The sequence below is a fragment of the Scyliorhinus canicula genome, chromosome 10 (genome assembly GCF_902713615.1).
Source record: "Scyliorhinus canicula chromosome 10, sScyCan1.1, whole genome shotgun sequence".
In the NCBI taxonomy this organism is placed as follows: Eukaryota; Metazoa; Chordata; class Chondrichthyes; order Carcharhiniformes; family Scyliorhinidae; genus Scyliorhinus; species Scyliorhinus canicula.
The window spans coordinates 103,419,573-103,437,629 of NC_052155.1; the positions used below are offsets into that span (position 1 = coordinate 103,419,573).

The 18,057-nt window shown below is 44.4% G+C and overlaps 1 protein-coding gene across 2 annotated transcripts in view; it reads right to left on the minus strand.

Moving 5' to 3' along the window:
* Nucleotides 1-18,057, minus strand: part of LOC119972564 (gamma-glutamyl hydrolase-like) — a 61,995-nt gene that overhangs the window by 13,970 nt on the left and 29,968 nt on the right. For both annotated transcript variants that reach the window (XM_038809472.1, XM_038809473.1), the window contains exons 3-6: nucleotides 16,131-16,181; nucleotides 14,659-14,743; nucleotides 9,717-9,855; nucleotides 5,226-5,332 (exon numbers count right to left, since the gene is read on the minus strand). In XM_038809472.1, coding sequence (XP_038665400.1) covers nucleotides 5,226-5,332; nucleotides 9,717-9,855; nucleotides 14,659-14,743; nucleotides 16,131-16,181 — 382 coding nt within the window. The remainder of the gene's footprint in view (nucleotides 1-5,225; nucleotides 5,333-9,716; nucleotides 9,856-14,658; nucleotides 14,744-16,130; nucleotides 16,182-18,057) is intronic.

Below are 18,057 nucleotides of genomic sequence, written 5' to 3' on the forward strand. Positions count from 1 at the left end.
TCCAGGCTAGTTGGGGGGGGGGGGGGGGGGGGGGGTGGTTATTCCATAATTTAATCCCTGACTTGTGCCTTGTCGGAGGTGGACAGGTGGGGAATCAGGAGACGAATTACTCACCTCAGGATTCCTAGCCTCTGACCTGCTCTCATAGCCACGGTATTTGTATGGCTAGTCCAGTTCTTACCTTCTGGTGGAAGGAAGGTCATTATGAAGCAGCTGAAGATGGTTGGGTCTAGGACACTACCCTGAGGAACTCCTACTGTGACATACTGGGACTGAGATGACTGACCTCCAATAACAATAACCATCCTCCTTTGTGCTAGGTATGACTTCAACCAGTGGAGAGTTTCCCCCCTGATTCCCATTGACTCCAGTTTTGCTAGGGCTCCTTGATGCCATACTCAATTAAATGCTGCCTTGATGTGAAGGGCAGTCACTCTCACCTCACCTCTGGCATTCAGCACTTTTGTCCATGTTTGAACCAAGGCTGTAATGAGGTCAGGAGCTGAGTCACCTGGCGGAATACAAACTGAGTGTCTGTGAGCAGGTTATTGCTGAGTAAGTGGCGCTTGATAGTGGCATCACTTTATTGATGATGATGGGACAATAATTGGTCAGGTTGGTTTTACCCTGATTTTTGATTACAGGACATACGTGGACAATTTTCTTGATATCACGTGGGGTGAATGGAGTTGATACTCCCCTGAGGAACTCCTGCAGTGATGTCCTGGGATTGAGATGACGGGCCTCCAACAACCACAACCATCTTCCTTTGTGCTTGGCATGACTCCAACCAATAGAGAGTTTTGCTAGGGCTCCTTGATGCCATACTTGATCAAATGTTGCAGTGACATCAAGGGCAGTCACTCTCACCTCATCTGAGGTATTAAGCTCCTTTGTCCAGGTTTGAACCAAGGCTGTAATGAGGTCAGGAGCTGAGTGACCTTGGCAGGACCCAAACTGAGCATCCATGAGCAGGTGATTGCTAACTAAGTGCTGCTTGACAGCACTGTCAATAACCCCTTCCATCATTTTACTGATGATTGAGAGTAGATTGATAGGGTGGTAATTGGCCGGGTTGGATTTGTCTTGCTTTTTCTGCACGGGATATACCTGGACAATTTTCTACATTACCAGATATATGTTAGTGTTGTAGATATACTGGAACAGCTTGGCTATGGGCACGGCAAGTTCTGGACCAAACGTCTCCAGTACTATTGCTGGAATATTGTCAGGGCGCACAGCCTTTCCAGTGCCTTCAGCCGTTTCTTGGTATCACATGGGTGAATCAAATCGGCTGAAGACTGGCATCTGTGATGCTGGGGACCTCCAAAGGAGACCAAGATGGATTGTCCACTTGCCACTTCTAGCTGAAGGTTATACAACTGCTTCAGCCTGCCGTTTGCACAAATGTACTGGGCTTCTCCAGCATGCAAGATGGGGATATTTTTGGAGTCTCCTCCTACAATCAGTTCAATTGTCCACCACCATTCATGACTGGATATGACAGGACTGCAGAGCTTAGGTTCGATCAGACAGTTGTGGGATCATTTAGCTCTGTCCTTCACTTGCTGCTTATGCTTTTTGGCATGCAAATAGTCCTATGTTGTAGCTTCATCAAGTTGACGCCCCATTTTTTCAAGATGCTTAGAGCTACTCCTGCTCTCTTCATTGAACCAGGGTTGATCCCCTGGCTTGGTGGTAATGGTAGAGTGGGGGATATGCTGGACCATAAGGTTACAGAGTGTGGCTGCTGCTGATGAACAGTCTTGAGTTGATAGATCTGTTCTGAATCTATCCCATATAGCACAATGGTAGTACGACACAATATGACGCAGGCTATCCTCAATGTGAAGACGGGACTTTCCGCAAGGACTATGCGGTGGTCACTCCTACTGATACAGTTAAAGACAGATGCATCTGCAATAGACAGGTTGGTGAGGATGAGGTCTGGTATGTTTTTCTGATCTTGTTGGTTCCTTCTCCACCTGTCGCAGACCCAGTGTCCTTTTGGTCTTGGCCAGCTTTGACAGGATCATGGGATTTTGCAGGAGTTTGGGGTATAAATGCAACATGGGAAAAGTGAGACATTCCCAATTAATGCCCGGGGACAGGAGAGGGTTTGGCCCGGGGGGCTGCTACTCCGGTGGTAGGGCCAGGTTTTCATTACTATGGGATACAAATGAGGTGGAGCTGCATAAATTGAATTTGATTCCATTGGTGAAGGGAATGAAGGCAGACTGTAAGAGGTGGGATGTGCTGCCATTGTCATTGGACGGTCGGGTCCAGACGGTAAAGATGACTTTGATATTGCCAAAGTTTTTGTTTGTGTTTTAAAACCTCCCGATCTATGTGTCCATGTCCTTTTATGGGAAGGTTAGTGGGATGATTTTGAGGTTCGTGTGGGCGGGTAAGGCTAGGAAAGTGTTCTTGGAGAGGGATTGACAGGGCGGGGAGTGAATGTTGCTGAACCTCCAAAACCATTATTGGGCAGCAAACATTCAATGGTTAGGAAATGGGTGGTGGCAGAGCAGTCGGTGTGGAGGCGGATTGAGGCAGCCTCATGTAAAGTGACCAGTTTGAGGGCACTATCACTGGGGTGTGGCTGAGCAATTTGGCGGGGTTCCTAAACTTAGAGAAAATCAAGTTTGCCATCAGGGATGCGGAGGAGGAATTCACCTCAAGGTGGAAGCTGTACATCGACTTATTTAATGAATATTGAGTAAAATGCCTTTGATAAAAATAGTTAATGCCTCAAGGTACTAAATATCCGTGTTCGATCCCAACCCTGGGTCACTGTCCATTTGGAGTTTGCACATTCTACCCATGTCTGCGTGGGTCTCACCCCACAACTCGAAGATGTGCAGGGAAGGTAGATTGGCCACGCTACATTGCTGCCGAATTGGAAAAATAAAAATTAAATAACATTTAAAAAAGGAATTGAGTCATTAGCGGGGGGGGGGGGGGAGTTCTGTTCGGATTGGGTTAAAAGTTAAAAAAGGGGTGGGGTGGGGGGAAATAGTTGGGGGCTTTGTGTAAGGATGTTTTGATTGTTTGCTATTTCCGCAGCTTTTTCTTCTTTGCATTGTATATATTTGAAAATTTCTCCTTTAAATGTTTTTTTAAAGAAATAGTTGATAAAAAATAGATTACTTAAAGAGGAATATTAAAGGAATGGGAGCAAACAGGTGATGGAAATTAGCTCATGTTGGCAAAAGTAACGGCTAATTGAGCTATTTCTGAGCAGCAGTTACAGAATCACTAACTGCAGAGGGGGGCCTTTTGCTACGAATCTTAACATTGTAGGACTAGATTTCATTTTCCAACCCACCAGCCTCTGTATTCAATGCATCATCCTCCACCATTTCCGCCAGCTCTAGTGTGATGCAACCACCAAATACAACTTCCCCATACTCATCATACAATAGGAATTTCATCATACAATTGGGATTATTTCCTCCATGAAGGCCTTAGTCCATTCCTCACTAACCCCCTAACACCACTCCCTTGCCTATGCCACCTTTCCACGCAAGCATTAGAGATGCAACAATCCTTTCAAATGAAAAAGCAATTTACTTGTACTTACAATTTCTGTAATGCTGTTCACAATATGGTCTACATCGGGGAGATGAAACACAAAAGACCAAACAACCTGCTATAATGTTCCAGTGAAACTCAACACAAGCCCGGGGAACAGCACCTTAAATTTCAACTCCGCCCTCTGGACTCGATGTCAAGTTTGACAATGTTATTTCATTGCCTCTGCTTTTTGTTCTGTGTGTCTTTTTTTACTCTGTTGGTCTTTCTTTACTTTTCCCATCATGTTGTACTCATATGGTTTTTATGTAGCTATTCACATTTTCTTTGGGCACAACTTTTGTTTCTTTGGCTGTTGCATCATGAAGTCATTTGTTCTTTCATCACCCCTCGGCCTCCTATCACAGACTCTCCTTTGCCCCTCCCCTTTTCACTGATTTAAAAAAAACCTCATGCATTCTATCTTCAATTCAGATAAAAGATCATCGACCTAAAACAATGGGTGGGATTTTCTGCCCATTCACCCTGGTGGGATCTTATGGTCCGCCCCTTGTGGCAGTGAGAGGTGCGTTCAACGGGAAACTCTGTTGACAACAGCAGAGCTAGAAGGTTCCACCGCCAGCCATTAGCGAGCCGCCCTCCGTCACTGCAGAACGCACTATCGAAGGGGGATTGAAAACTGTTTCTCTCTACAGATGCTGCTTAACCTGCTATGTTTTTCCAGCATTTTTTTGTTTTTATTCTGGATTGCATTTTAATTTGAGTCAATGTAAGAAAGTTTTCTCTCAAGAAATTCTAAATGACATAAGGTGGGGAGGGCAAATCAAGACCCAGTGTGAATGCTCTTTCGCTGAGTCACATTGTTGAAAGAGTGTAAAAGTAATTCTACCTGTACCTAATTTGCCCTCATCTCAACTGTGATGTTGGCAATGGATGCCAACTTTGAAAAAATATTCAGTTCCCCACCATTAACTGCCCCTGAACTTGATTTTGTTTTATTATTATGCTTTGCAGTTTAAAAATGACATCTTTTTCCTTACCTTCAATGACAAATTTCAAGCCAACTTGAATCTGGACAAAATATATCAACCCTCAAAAATTTCCCATCAGAGTTTAACTTTATTCAACAGCAAATGATTCACTATAGATATACAAATGATCACATTTCATCATATAAACATTGACATTGCGGGTGGGATTTTCTACCCCGCCCCCTACCCTCCACAATCTCCCCCCCCCACCACATCCTCCACAATCTTCCCCCCCTATCCTACCCTCCACAATCTCCCCCTACCCTCCACAATCTCCCCCCCCCACCCTACCCTCCACAATCTCCCCTCCCACCCTACCCACCACAATCTCCCCCCACCCCCCACCATTGTTATTGGCAGGACCACCCGTTGTATGCGCCCCCTGCTGCTAGAAACCCTGCTGCGGGGGGTCACCGTCAATGAAACCAGAAGATCGTTCCGGTGGGTACAGCCAGACAATTATGGCCTATGTTTGTTTATAATTATAACTTGTATGGAAGAAAATCTCTCCAAAAGACAACAAAAAAATCTATCAACTTGTGTTTCACTTTTTAAACTGAAAATGGTGTATTAAAAAGCTGTAAATACGATTTAAGGTAATTCCACTTCACTCAAAGTATGTTTAATAACTGGTAGTTGAAAAGGTTCCCAAAATCTTACCTTCAGAGTAATGCTCCAATTGTGGTAGTGTCCTGCCAGAGGTTTGGTTTGTAATGCTTGCAACAGGTGTTTAGGTAAGTTCTTGAACATTCGACTATGGAGAGTATCTGAACAAAACAACAAAGTGCAACAAACATTTATTCAACTATTCCTTTGAACACTAAGTTACGAATTTTGGCCTTAATTATTCCTCAAGTCGTATCACCAATACACAATTCTTAACCTATTGGTGACATCCTCAAGTCATGAAAGATACTACATCAAACCAAAACTTTGGGCGAGGTTTTCTCCGATATCAGCACAGTTCGATGTTGAGGAGGAAAAGCAGTGTTGAGACCACCAATGGCAATATGGCTTTTTTACGCCATATAGCGCAGGACCTGCTGCACAAAGAAGGCAGGCAGACATTCCACAACATATCGCTGGTGCACATCACTTATAAAGGAAGCTTCAGTACACAGCAAGCACACCTGGAAATAATCTTCACCCTGGTGCATTCCCTGGCATCACCCCTTGCCCGGTGTCTCCCTGGCACCACCCTGTTCTCCCCTGAGCGTGGAATGCACCGCGAACATTACACTCATCTCCAAGAATACTGCTTGCCAGGTGTGTGCCTTCTGAGAACAGTTGTGTGTCGCTTGTTTTGACATCACGCCGCTGCAGAAGCATTTTTTGACATGTGGTTTGAATGACATATGGGCCCGATAATGATATGCAAATGTACTACAATGAGGCTCCTGATGTTGAATGGCAGGAAATGCAGCCCACCACTGATTGGTGTGTGTGTGTTTGGGGGGGGGGGGGGGGGGGGGATTGCTTGCTGCTTTTACATCAACGTGAAACATAACTTTGCCTTTTTTTAATAATAATCTTTATTATCACAAGTAGTATTACATTAACACTGCACTGAATTTACTGTGAAAAGCCCCTAATCGCCACATTCCGGCGTCAGTTCGGGTACACGGAAGCAGAATTCAGAATGTCCAAATTACCTAACAACACGTCTTTCGGGACTTGTAGGAGGAAACTGGAGCACCTGGAAGAAACCCACACAGACACAAGGAGAATCTACAGACTCCACACAGTGACCCAAGCTGGGAATCGAACTTGGTGCTGTGAAGCAACAGTGCTAACCACTGTGCTACTGTGTCGCCCCCATGCGATATTTTACACTCTTGTCGCCAAACCCGCCTTATGCAATAATCAAATATTATCTAGTGAAAATATTACCTTAGAACGTGCAACATATTTTAGTTAAACATTGATGAAATTTAACTTTTATCTGGATACCATACAAGATTATCTGTCCTGTAGATAGCGATGTTTTGCAGAAAATCACTTTTCATGAGCAATGCAACAGCTGCAATGCTATTGCAGAAAGTACATAGTAGTGGATGTCTTCAGTATTGTTTCTTTTATCATTCAGGAAGCTAAGCAAAAAGCCATTCCTGGACAGATTTTCAATCAAGTATAGTTCCATATCAGAATTTACTTGGCAAACTGTCTAACTCTGTTTCTCAAATTATTTTTCCTGGGACTCAGTTTTACCAAACAGCCGACCTTCACGACACACCATTATTGCTTACCTTTAATGCGACAGATGAGCCTGCTTGGTCCTCACAATCTCACTTGCTTTGTCATCCAATGTTACATTTTTGCTGAGGCTTTCAGCTGAGGACTTCGGCTGATGACTTAAGTTCTTGCTGCATCCTTTGAAAAAAATCAAGAGGTTTGTCCTTGAACTTGCCATATTTGATCTTCAAAAGCCTTTGCAGTTTTGAGGGTTATAAACTTCCATTTGCCAGTACTTCCCTGCATAAACACACATGGGCTTTGCATTCTGATTTGCATTGGCATAATTAAAACATATCTCAAGAAATAATCTTTATATTGCTTTGTTCCCGATTTCAGTTTCTTCTTAATCGGTTGTTTACAGATGGCCTGGAGCTCTGTGTGCAGCTCATACCAGCAACGCTTTGTCCTGTCGTGGACTCTCCTATGAAGCTCTCTCCAGCAGATTCAGTTGTGAGATCCTGGCCTGTTTGTGTCTCCGGCGCTCTCTTCCATATTACAAAATAATCCATCTTCAGTTCTTCACACAGTAATGTTGCTTGCTTGATGGCAGCTACAAATGGAAGAATCTCTGCTCCATGATTTTGCGCGCATCGCATGGACGTACAGGGTGTGTGACATCAGTGTATGTGCTGGGTGCAGGACCTTCTCCCTGTTACCGCTTCTGGTTGAAAAACTCCATCATTCATACTTAAAGGCCAGTCGCAGACGGTATTCTCAACTTAAAAGCTGGCTGACATTTTTTTTTAAACTTTGAAACTTTATATCCAATACCTGAATTATCCAAATTTATTACTTTTTACTGCTGAAAATTAAAGCAATTTCAGCATCCTTGCATTTACGCACAAACTTTGTTTTGAATATATTCCCATTTCTTTAGAATTCTAAACAAGTAAAGATAAAAGTATGATCTTGCATTTACTTTGCAAACAATTACTTTTGACGAGATGAAGTAACTTGTCAAACACACAAAATGTCACAATATTTCTTACAGATTCCACTGCATTGTTCCATCTAAGTCATCTCTCCTTCTCCATTCTCAGCAAAAGCACTTACTTCCTGGTTTCCAGAGAGTAACACAAAGTGATAACTGTGTAGGTTTCTTCCAGTGTTAAACATGTGTTAGCTGTATTGACTGGCCTCATTTGATCAGTATGGCTCACTGACAGATCTGGCCTGGCTTCCCTCTCACTGTACAGTAGCTAGTACTGTCGTCATGTGCATCCACACCAGTCACAGATTGTTGACCACTTCCCGACCTGTACTTCACGTCATGGGAGTGCAAGCGGATGGTTGTTGAGTAGCCTGACCATGGAGCCGCAGGTCACAAACTGGCAATCGGTGGTGGGGGACAACCGAGGGAAAACACCAGAGCGGAGCTCCAAGCTGGGACCACCAGCGTCAGCATCGCACCCCCACCTGACCACCCATTAGCCCCTGTCTCATCCCCCCGTCCACGCAAGACCAGCACACTGCCCAGTCTCGTGCTGCCCCACTCCCTCTAACGCCACAGCCAATTGTGGACTGCCCGCTGCTGACATTCTTGAAAGCTGGTTGCAGTTGTTGGGCACTTCTTACCACGATTGGGAACGCTACGATCAATTTCTCCACGACCCTCCCGACACCCACCAACGACACACCTGCGGGTCGCAACGCTGAGTTTGAAAAACTCTGGTCTAACTTATTGTTATTGATCTGTTAATCAGGAGCAGCAGCATTCATTGCCTGAACGTAAAAAATCAAATTTGTACATTAATTAAAAAATTTAAATCTAAAAAGGGGGCTGGAGGAGACATTTTTGTTTATTCATTAAAATGGATGCGTAAGCCTGTGCATATGCATTGTAGAAGCCAACTATTTATAATACATCTGATAGGTAAAAACATTAAGCCCCTAATCTATTAAATACCATTTTAAACTCACTCATAACCTCAGATCATTTCAAAACACACATTCAGCATTTCAAAACATAGCTTCAACAGAACACAGAAACAGATAGATTAATACAGCATTCCTATTTAGCTAACAAATACATTTTCAAGATAAAGTGACCAAGGACAGGGCAGGCTCCATGGCAACCCCTCAGTAACCTAAAGGCGCTATTGTCCTCAGCAAGAATCAGTTCAAGTTCAAGCAGTTTGTGATAAAAGTGCTGAAACCGCATTCTTCAGCTCACCCAAGAATCTATGTTTCCTATTAAATGAGTGACAACTAACCCTCGAATCAAATTTATTTGATGTTAACCTAAACCAATTAGGATTACTTTGGGGTGTAATTAGACGGCTGAAGACAGATATGATACCGTATAATTGTGAGGTTTCGTTCGGCCATTTTTATCCGGGTCATTCAACACTCTCTCTTTCATGAATCATCTATACTTTGACTTATTATTCACTGTCTCCTTGTCTTTCATATTTCACTTTCTGACTTTGACTTTTGAAGCTATTGCGAGCTGTTTGCCGAAGCAAGAAAATCATTTCTGTGATTGTTTAAAGTTTTAATTATCTACAAATTGCCTCTCTGTGAGTCCTATGTTGGCTGGACTTATTAGAGAATAAGGCTTTTAAATGACTCTCAATTGTAATCAATAGAAGACAAGTAAAACAATTCTTATTTGCACCTGAGAAGTTTTAACTTAAATTTCTACTGAGTTCTAGTAATCGCAAAGTGCTGCTAAAACCGCATGGTAGATCTATCATGCATAAAGCATAAATTTGGGCATTTTAATGTTTTAAGAGTATATTGCATTTTTAAAAATATAAGGAATTGCAGACAAACAGCACCCAATACAATGAACATTTGGTCGACAGGAAACTTGATGAAAAAATACAGTTGTTGTACTGGATCATTAGAACAAGGTAGCAGATTGAATAATATGCAACACTAGCAGAAAGCTGAAAGGAATTTTCAACATCTTACCTTTTGTAAATTTCAAAGGGAGAGATAGATTACTAGTGTTTGTTGCAGTAAGAAGGTTTTCTCCACTGGTAAGAACTGTTAGTTCTTCAAACCCAAGACAAATGGCCCACAATGGGAAATGGACCCCTCTGTCATTTGCCTGTTAAATCAAAGAAATAGGAATAGGACCTCTCTCAAAAATAATACTCCAAATTGCTACTGAGTTTAAATTTTATTGGCAGTGTATTTCCACTTACTTTATTGCATTAGCAAACTATCTTTTAAGTTGCACATTTAACAAGTCACAAGCTTCTAAAGTAGACACCATTTATAGATGGGAGTTAGGGGCAGCACGGTGGCACAGTGGTTAGCATTGCTGCCTACGGCGCTGAGGACCCAGGTTCGAATCCCGGCCCTGGGTCACTGTCTGTGTGGAGTTTGCACATTCTCTGCATGGGTTTCACCCCCACAACCCAAAGATGTGCAGAATAGGTAGATTGGCCAGTCTAAATTGCCCCTTAATTGGAAAAAATAAATTGGGTACTCTAAATTTTAAAAAAAAATAGATGGGAGTTAGGAGAGGTAACCTCTCATGATTGAATTAGTAGGTTTTAGGAAGTGGGGAAAGATGGTGAGCGAGAGCATTATTTAGAGAGAGTATCCAGAGGGGAGAGTCAAGACAGCTGAAAGTTTTGTCATAATTGGCAGAATTACTAGGATAGCAGGCCAGAATTGGAGGAAGGTAGGACTTGGAATGGGACATAAGGTTACAAAGAACAAAGAAACGTACAGCACAGGAACAAGCCCTTCGGCCTTCCAAGCCTGTGCCGACCATGCTGCCTGTCGAAACTAAAATCTTCTACATTTCCGGGGTACTTATCCCTCTATTCCCATCCTATTCATGTATTTGGCAAGATGCCGCTTAAACGTCACAATTGCCCCTGCTTCCACCAACTCCTCCGGCAGCGAGTTCCAGGCACCCTCTACCCTCTGTGTAAAAAACTTGCCTCGTACATCTCCTCTAAACCTTGCCCCTCGCACCTTAAACCTATGCCCCCCAGTAGTTTTTCCCTCTACCCTGGGGAAAAACTCTCTGACTATCCACCCTGTCTATGCCCCTCATAATTTTGTAGACCTCTATCAGGTCGCCCCTCAACCTCCGTCGTTCCAGTGAGAACAAACTGAGTTTATTTAACTTCTCTTCATAGCTAATGCCCTCCATACCAGTCAACATCCTGGTAAATCTCTTCTGCGCCCTCGCCAATGCCTCCGCATCCTTCTGGTAGTGTGGTGACTAGAATTGAACACTATACTCCAAGTGTGGCCTGACTAAGTTTCTATACAGCTGCAACATGATTACCAATTTATATACTCAATGCCCCAGCCAATGAAAGCAAGCATACCGTATGCCTTCTTGACTACCTTCTCCACCTGTGTTGCCCCTTTCAGTGACCTGTGGACCTGTACACCGAGATCTCTCTGACTTGCAATACTCTTGAGGGTTCTACCATTCACTGTATATTCCCTACCTGCATTAGACCTTCCAAAATGCATTACCTCACATTTCTCCAGATTAAAGTCCATCTGCCATCTCTCCGCCCAAGAGGGGGGTAATGGGTGCGATGGAAACATTTCTCTTTTCAAATTGTATTTTATTCCAAACGTATACAAAAAGTTACAAACCATAGACAATTTGGGCAACACACAGCTATACAGTTTGTACAAAATTTCCTCCTTCCCCCCCCCCCCCCCCCCCACTTGACAAACAACTCTCAAAAACGGTCACGAACATCCCTCCCCTTGACTCAAAACCCTCCACTGAACCCCAAAACTCGTATTTGATCTTTTCCAGCTGAAGAAAGTCATATAAGTCACCCAGTCAGGCCGCCACCCCTGGTGGCGTTGCTGACTGCCACTCCAATAAAATTTGTCGGCAGGCAATCAGAGAGGCGAAGGCCACAAAATCGGCCTTCCTCCCCTCCATCAGCTCCGGCTTCTCCGATATCTAAATATCGCCACCAAAGGATCCGCCTCAACCTCCACCACCACTATCCTTGTTAGTGGCGCGAATACTCCCAGCCAGGATCACTCCAACTTTTCGCACCCCCAGAACATATGTGCGTGATTCGCTGGTCCCTGCCCACACTTTTCACAATCGTCTGCCACCCCCTAAAAGAACCCACTCATTCTTGCCCGTGTCATATGTACCCTGTGTACTACCTTGAACTGTATCAGGCTCATCCCTGCGCACGAGGAGGTCGCATTTACCCCTCATTGTGCCTCACTCCATACTCCCCAGTTTATCTCCTCTCCCAGCTCCTCTTCCCACTTCTCCTTAATCTTCACCATCTGCTCGCCTCTGTGCTCTCCCAGACACCTGTATATGTTCCCGATGGTTCACGTGCTGGCCTCTTGTTTATTTTCCTCTTTGCTCTGTGCCTTTGGAAGGCCTATATCCATGACCACCACACTTGTGTCAGCAGCCTCTTTCTTTTGCACTTCCTGGCGTGACTCTGTTTGCTGTTTGTCATTGTTTCCATTGCTGGTTTGTTGCTGGGATGAGCTAGCTCTCCCAATCTTCTCCGCTTTGTCCTCTTTATTTTGAGAACATGATGATGTAGCTTCTTGCGTCTCGTGCTTTTGTGTTTTGGCGTAGCAGCCTCTGGCATGGTGATGATTGTTACCGTGTGCTCAAAGGTCTGCAAAGTTTCACGCATAGCTTCATCTTTGGCTGGTATGACCACTCCCACTTCTGCACTCTCACCGGTGTGTTGGAGCGCCTCGGTTTCTGGTGCCTGAGTGAAGGTTGGAACTGGGCTACAGGTGCCACCCCTTCTCGGCTCCCTCTTCGTCACTCGAGATTACGATGCTTTCTAGTTATGCTGATACAGTAAAACTCAAAAATGTGTGAGTGGTCTGTGGAGCTGCATATTGAGATTGTCATCAGCTCTTCCTCTGGGTCAGTCTCGGAGTTGCCTACCACTGCAACAACCAAGTGGCTGTTATCACAATCGTCATCGATGTCTTCTCATTCATCGTCAGTGTTGTCGATGGTTTGCGAATAAATTACAGAAACCGTTTCAAAGTCCTGGAATGAGTCACCACGTACCTCTGATGCCAGTTTTCTAATATCAGGATGATTTCTTCCGTCACTTGCTCAGTCAATGGCTGATCCTCTGTGGTGTCAGCAGCTTCAATTTTCAAATGTGCCATTTCCAAGCTCCCGCTCTTCTCAGAGTCCAGCGCGGCCTCGTGATTCCTTTCAGACTACCGGAGTAGTGCTTCGGGAGCCTTGTAATTAAACCTGCCTGTGGAGCTGGAAAAGAGATCTGCAAGTAGTTCATAGTGGTCTTCATCTGCCTCACCTTCCATGCCATCACTTTCTGCATTATCGTCGACATCTTCGAGCAGATGTTCGTAGAAGTCATCATCGGATTCAGCATCGTCTGCAATGATTTCTCCTGTAAAATATAACATTGTGCACGGAATTATTTGTTCGCGCAATATGGCGGCAAGTTCTAAGTCAGCCCTGAGTTTGGCCGCTGAACCCTTGCTTCCACGCTGTGGACTGAAGAAATTGAAGAACGATTCATTTGGCACAGTTCTTGTCGCTGTCCTTGGAATGCTTCGATCTTTGTGCTTTGCTTTCATTTGGAATCTTATCATTGTTACATTTTTGCCTTTCTCCAGTCGATTGTGCAGCCTGTGCAGCCAATGATTTGTGGTTCAGCAAAGAATGATTTAACAGCCACGAGTCCACATTTAGTGATCACCTCATTTGAGAAATACTCATTAAGCCCGAATGTAAACTCCACAGTGAAGCTCCATGGCCTCCCAAGCTCTGCCCATTTAACACTCACATCATGTAGATACTTTAATATGGGTTTGTCATGTTCTCGAATCATGCCATTGAGCCTGTGCATGTTCTTCAAGACTGTTAACCAGAATTGCGGAATGCGCACCAGCTGTTCCGTCCCCTCATCTGATTTGTCGTCCTCTACTTGGATTTCTTCCGAATCCTCATAAACCGTGCGCACCATAATGTCTTGTAGGGATCCAAAGTGCTCAGCGGACCAGCCATACATCCCCGAGAGCCTGGTGTTCAAGGTATCTGAGAAAAAAATTGTCCTTCTTTCTAGCTACAGAAAAAGGAAACAGCAGCCTCCAGGTATTTACAGCCACAAGCAGCAGCAAACAACAAATACAACCTGCAGCTGTGAAGCATTCTCACAACTAAAAAACCAATGCCCAATTAGCAATAGCCTTCTGCTGCAAAGCTAGAGGCTGCTCACAATTAAAGGGAGTTAAAGTGACCTTCAGCATATAACCAAGAACAGGACTCTCTACTGGAAGTGTCTGGATGAACAGACAGGCAGCAGCTGTAGTTGCCTTTCTTATGGGGCACAATATCCCCTACAGTATTTAAAAATGGTTTGAAGGTCTCACAGACGAGAAGCTCCTCAAACGGACCCGACAAAAAGCTCTTCAAATCCACCCCCCCCCCCCCCCCCCCCCCCGGCCTCTGGCCTAGGGGCGAACCGTGACCTGGACTGCTTCAGCCCCCCCGATCAAACCCAAAACATCTGGTTCAATAATATCCTTTAGGGAAGGAAATCTGTCACCCTTTGCTGGTCTGGCCTACATGTGACTCCAGACCCACAACAATGTGGTTGACTCTTAATGCCCTCAGGGATGAGCTAGCGACACCCACATCCTATGAACGAATAAACAAAAATAAAGCACTGCCAAAATCATTTTTCAGTTCTTTCTAGACTCCTTGGAAGACACACATTGGAATAAATTACAAAGAGACAGACTATCCAAATGAAAGAGTTCAGAGTCCTAAAGCCAAAAATAGGTGAAAACAAATAACTCCCCAAACTTTTCATCTAATTACTGAAAGCGTTCTTCTCTGTCTGATACCAAATCAGTCTGTGCTTTCTACAATTATATATGCAGTTACCTTCAATGTAAGATTATAAAACATGGCTGAAATCTCAGCAAATCTGGAATTTTGAACAGAAGCAACACCTCCCGGAAAGAGCACCCTGAATGAAGATAATTAAAAGAATCAGTAAGTAGACATATTCTATGTTCACAAATGCTGTCATTATCTGATTTAGCACATGTCAAGCATAATATACTCAGTATTAATAGTTATACCCTTTTTCTCACAGTAAAAATAAAATCAAAACTGATTAGGCTACATGTAACACATTTTTATAGCCAAATTACAACACAGAATTCTTATTCTCCTCATCGGTATCAGAGGACAGTGAGTGAGACCCGATAGTAACTGATGTGGTCCAAAAGTATCTGGGCCGGGATTCTCCCCTACCCGGTGGGGCGGTGGGTCCCGGCGTACCGGAGTGGCGAGAACCACTCCGGCGTCGGGCCTCCCCAAAGGTGCGGAATTCTTCGCACCTTTAGGGGCTAGGCCCTCACTGGAGTGCCTCCCGCTCCGCCGACCAGCGCGAACAGCCTTTGGCGCCCTGCCGACCGGCGCCATGGCTGGCCAAAAGGCCTTCACCGGCCTGCGTGAGTCCGCGCATGCGCCGGAGCGTCAGCGGCGCATGCGCAGTGGAGGGGGTCTTTTCCGCCTCCACCATGGTGGAGGCCGTGGCGGCAGAGGAAGAAAAAGAGTGGCCCCACGGCACAGGCCCGCCCGCCGATCGGTGGGCCCCAATTGTGGGCCAGGCCACCGTGGGGGCACCCCCCGGGGTCCGATCGCCCCGCACCCCTCCCCTAGGACCCCGGGGCCCACTCGCGCCACCTGCTCCCGCCGGCACCAGAGGTGGTTTAAACCACGTCGGCGGGAGAGGCTTGACAGCGGCGGGACTTCGGCCCATCGCGGGCCGGAGAATCGCCGCGGGGGTCCCGCCGACCGGCGCGGCATGATCCCCCCCCCCCCCCGATTCACGGGTGGCGGAGGGCGGACAATTCCGGCCACGGCGGGGGCGGGAATTACGCCGGCCCCTGCGGGTGGGTCGGAGAATTCCGCCCCCTGATGTTGGTAATGTCTTCAAATCTACCAACCGAGATGAGGGGAAAAAATCAACTATATCAGGGATTAATCATGTTGGGAGAGAATTTTACAGGCTTTAAGGGCGAAAAGGTTATTATGAGAAAATAGTCAAAAATGGCCTTGTCAGTGATAAAGACAATGGGAGTAGAGACCACTGCTGATAACAAGGTTGAGAGGATAGCCATGACATTTTTACAATGTCAAAATGAAAATGATAGTGGGCATTTTCTATCCGGCTCAGATCTTTCCCATTTGCAGAACCCACAATAGTAACTCCTGAATAATCATGTTTTTTTAAGCCTTAAGCCTACTAGCCATAGAAGCAAGCTACAGCACAATAAAGAATATTTAGTAGCATGACGATAAATGAAAATTCTTACTGTTATGAAAAAGACAGTAGTATAACTCACCCATTTATGGAATGAAACAACTGTGTATATTCATCTTCTGACAGTTTAATGCTTCAAGGAATAAAAAAAAGTGCATTATTTGATTATTGTAAAATTCAGTTAAATACGCAAAAGGTATGTTGCATGGTACTGGAATTTGGGATGAAAATCCTATATGCCAGTGATTTTAAATACAGGTATTCTGTAAAATTAGATACTAGTAACAGACGCATCTGCCCCAAAGGCTTGGATGTCGGCAAACAATAGTATAATTTGGACCAAAGCTGTTGTCCCAGAAATTCTATAATCTACATCAGAGTTGTAATAGATTTATCGTAGCTTGTAGAATACAGAGGTGCTGTCTACATGACTATCTACATCATAAATGGTAGGATGTTATTGAAATGAATGAATGTATGTAAGTAAAATCAACTGGCATGTATTTTGTAAAGCATGTCTGGACAACAACTAAGAGAAAGGAAGGGACAGGAAAGAACAGGGGACAGGGTGGTCTTTACAATTGATACATTTAATGTCAGAGTGCTGTGAGCCAGGAAGCAAGCGAGTCACATGAGGTGTTGAAGCAACAGCAAGAGAGGGAGAGAGGCAGCCAACTTCAGGAAACAGCTCAGCTAGAGATGAAGTGCTGAAAGCAAATGCAAATTTGTACAAAAGATTGTTTTCTTTGCTCACCTGAAGACCATTCCCAAGTTCTGGTCACTTAGTCCGTACCAACAGATTTATGGTTGTTGTTTGGGAAATTGAGAGGGTGAAATAGATGCTTTTTGGTTTCCAGTCTTTGAGGGACTAAGTGCTCATTGTTGATGTGATGAAGTATAAGATTGTTCTTTGTAGTGTTTTGCTATTTGCTTCTGCTTTAATAAACTTTTATATTTGTTTAATGAAAGAAAGGTTTGAGTTCTCACCATTTCTGCAAACATTTCTCACTAATGTACAATATAAACAATGCACCACGAGAAACCAGTGCATCAGGCTGAAACACACACATAATATAAGCAGGGTTTCATAATACTTGCCAAACCAGGAAATGGTTGAGATCACAGATGTTGAATGTTTACATTCAGTTGTGGCTAAAATAATTTTATAAAAATTCCTTAAATGTGTAACTAGTAAAGGATTCTGAAAAATGCCTTTCAGCTGTTATAGTTAAAATCATAGAATCATACATTTTACACTGCAGAAGGAGACCATCTGATCCATCGCATCTGCACCAGCCGCTGGAAAAAGCATCCTAAGCCCACACCTCCACCCTATCCCCATATCTATCCTTTTTTGGACACAAAGGGCAATTTATCATGGCTAACCCACCTAACCTGCACATCTTTGGACTGTGGGAGGAAACCAAAGCAACCGGAGAAAACCCACGCAAATACGGGAAGAACGTGCAGACTCCGCACAGACAGTGACCCAAGCCGGGAATTGAACCTGGGACCCTGGAGCTGTGAAGCCACTGTGCTAACCACTGTGCTACTGTGCTGCCCAAGGTTGGATTTCTTATCGTGTGGTTGATGTTGGACACTCCCATATACATCTTTATGATGATTTGCTGAACAAAAGCAGGAAAAAAAACAAAATCACAGAGGCAAACAGGATAAGCCTACAGTACACCAAAAGGAGAAAACTTTTTATTGCAATCAAAAAAACTCTACTCAGTGAAGTCTCTGAAGATGTGTGTTTAAGAAGGCAATGATTTATACCTCGCACAAAGAGTGGAATTCACCCGTCTTGGACTAAGTCCCTTGGCGGAGATGGGAACAGGCCATGTTACCTGCTGCGGGAGCCAGCAGGTAACCACCGCATGACTTCTGGCCTCATTAATAATGAACCGGGGGATTAAGTGCAAAATTTCATGAAGGCATGGGTCCCATCATCATATCTGGATGCTATATGAAAAGGCACCCAACATCACAAACCCATCATTGAAGAA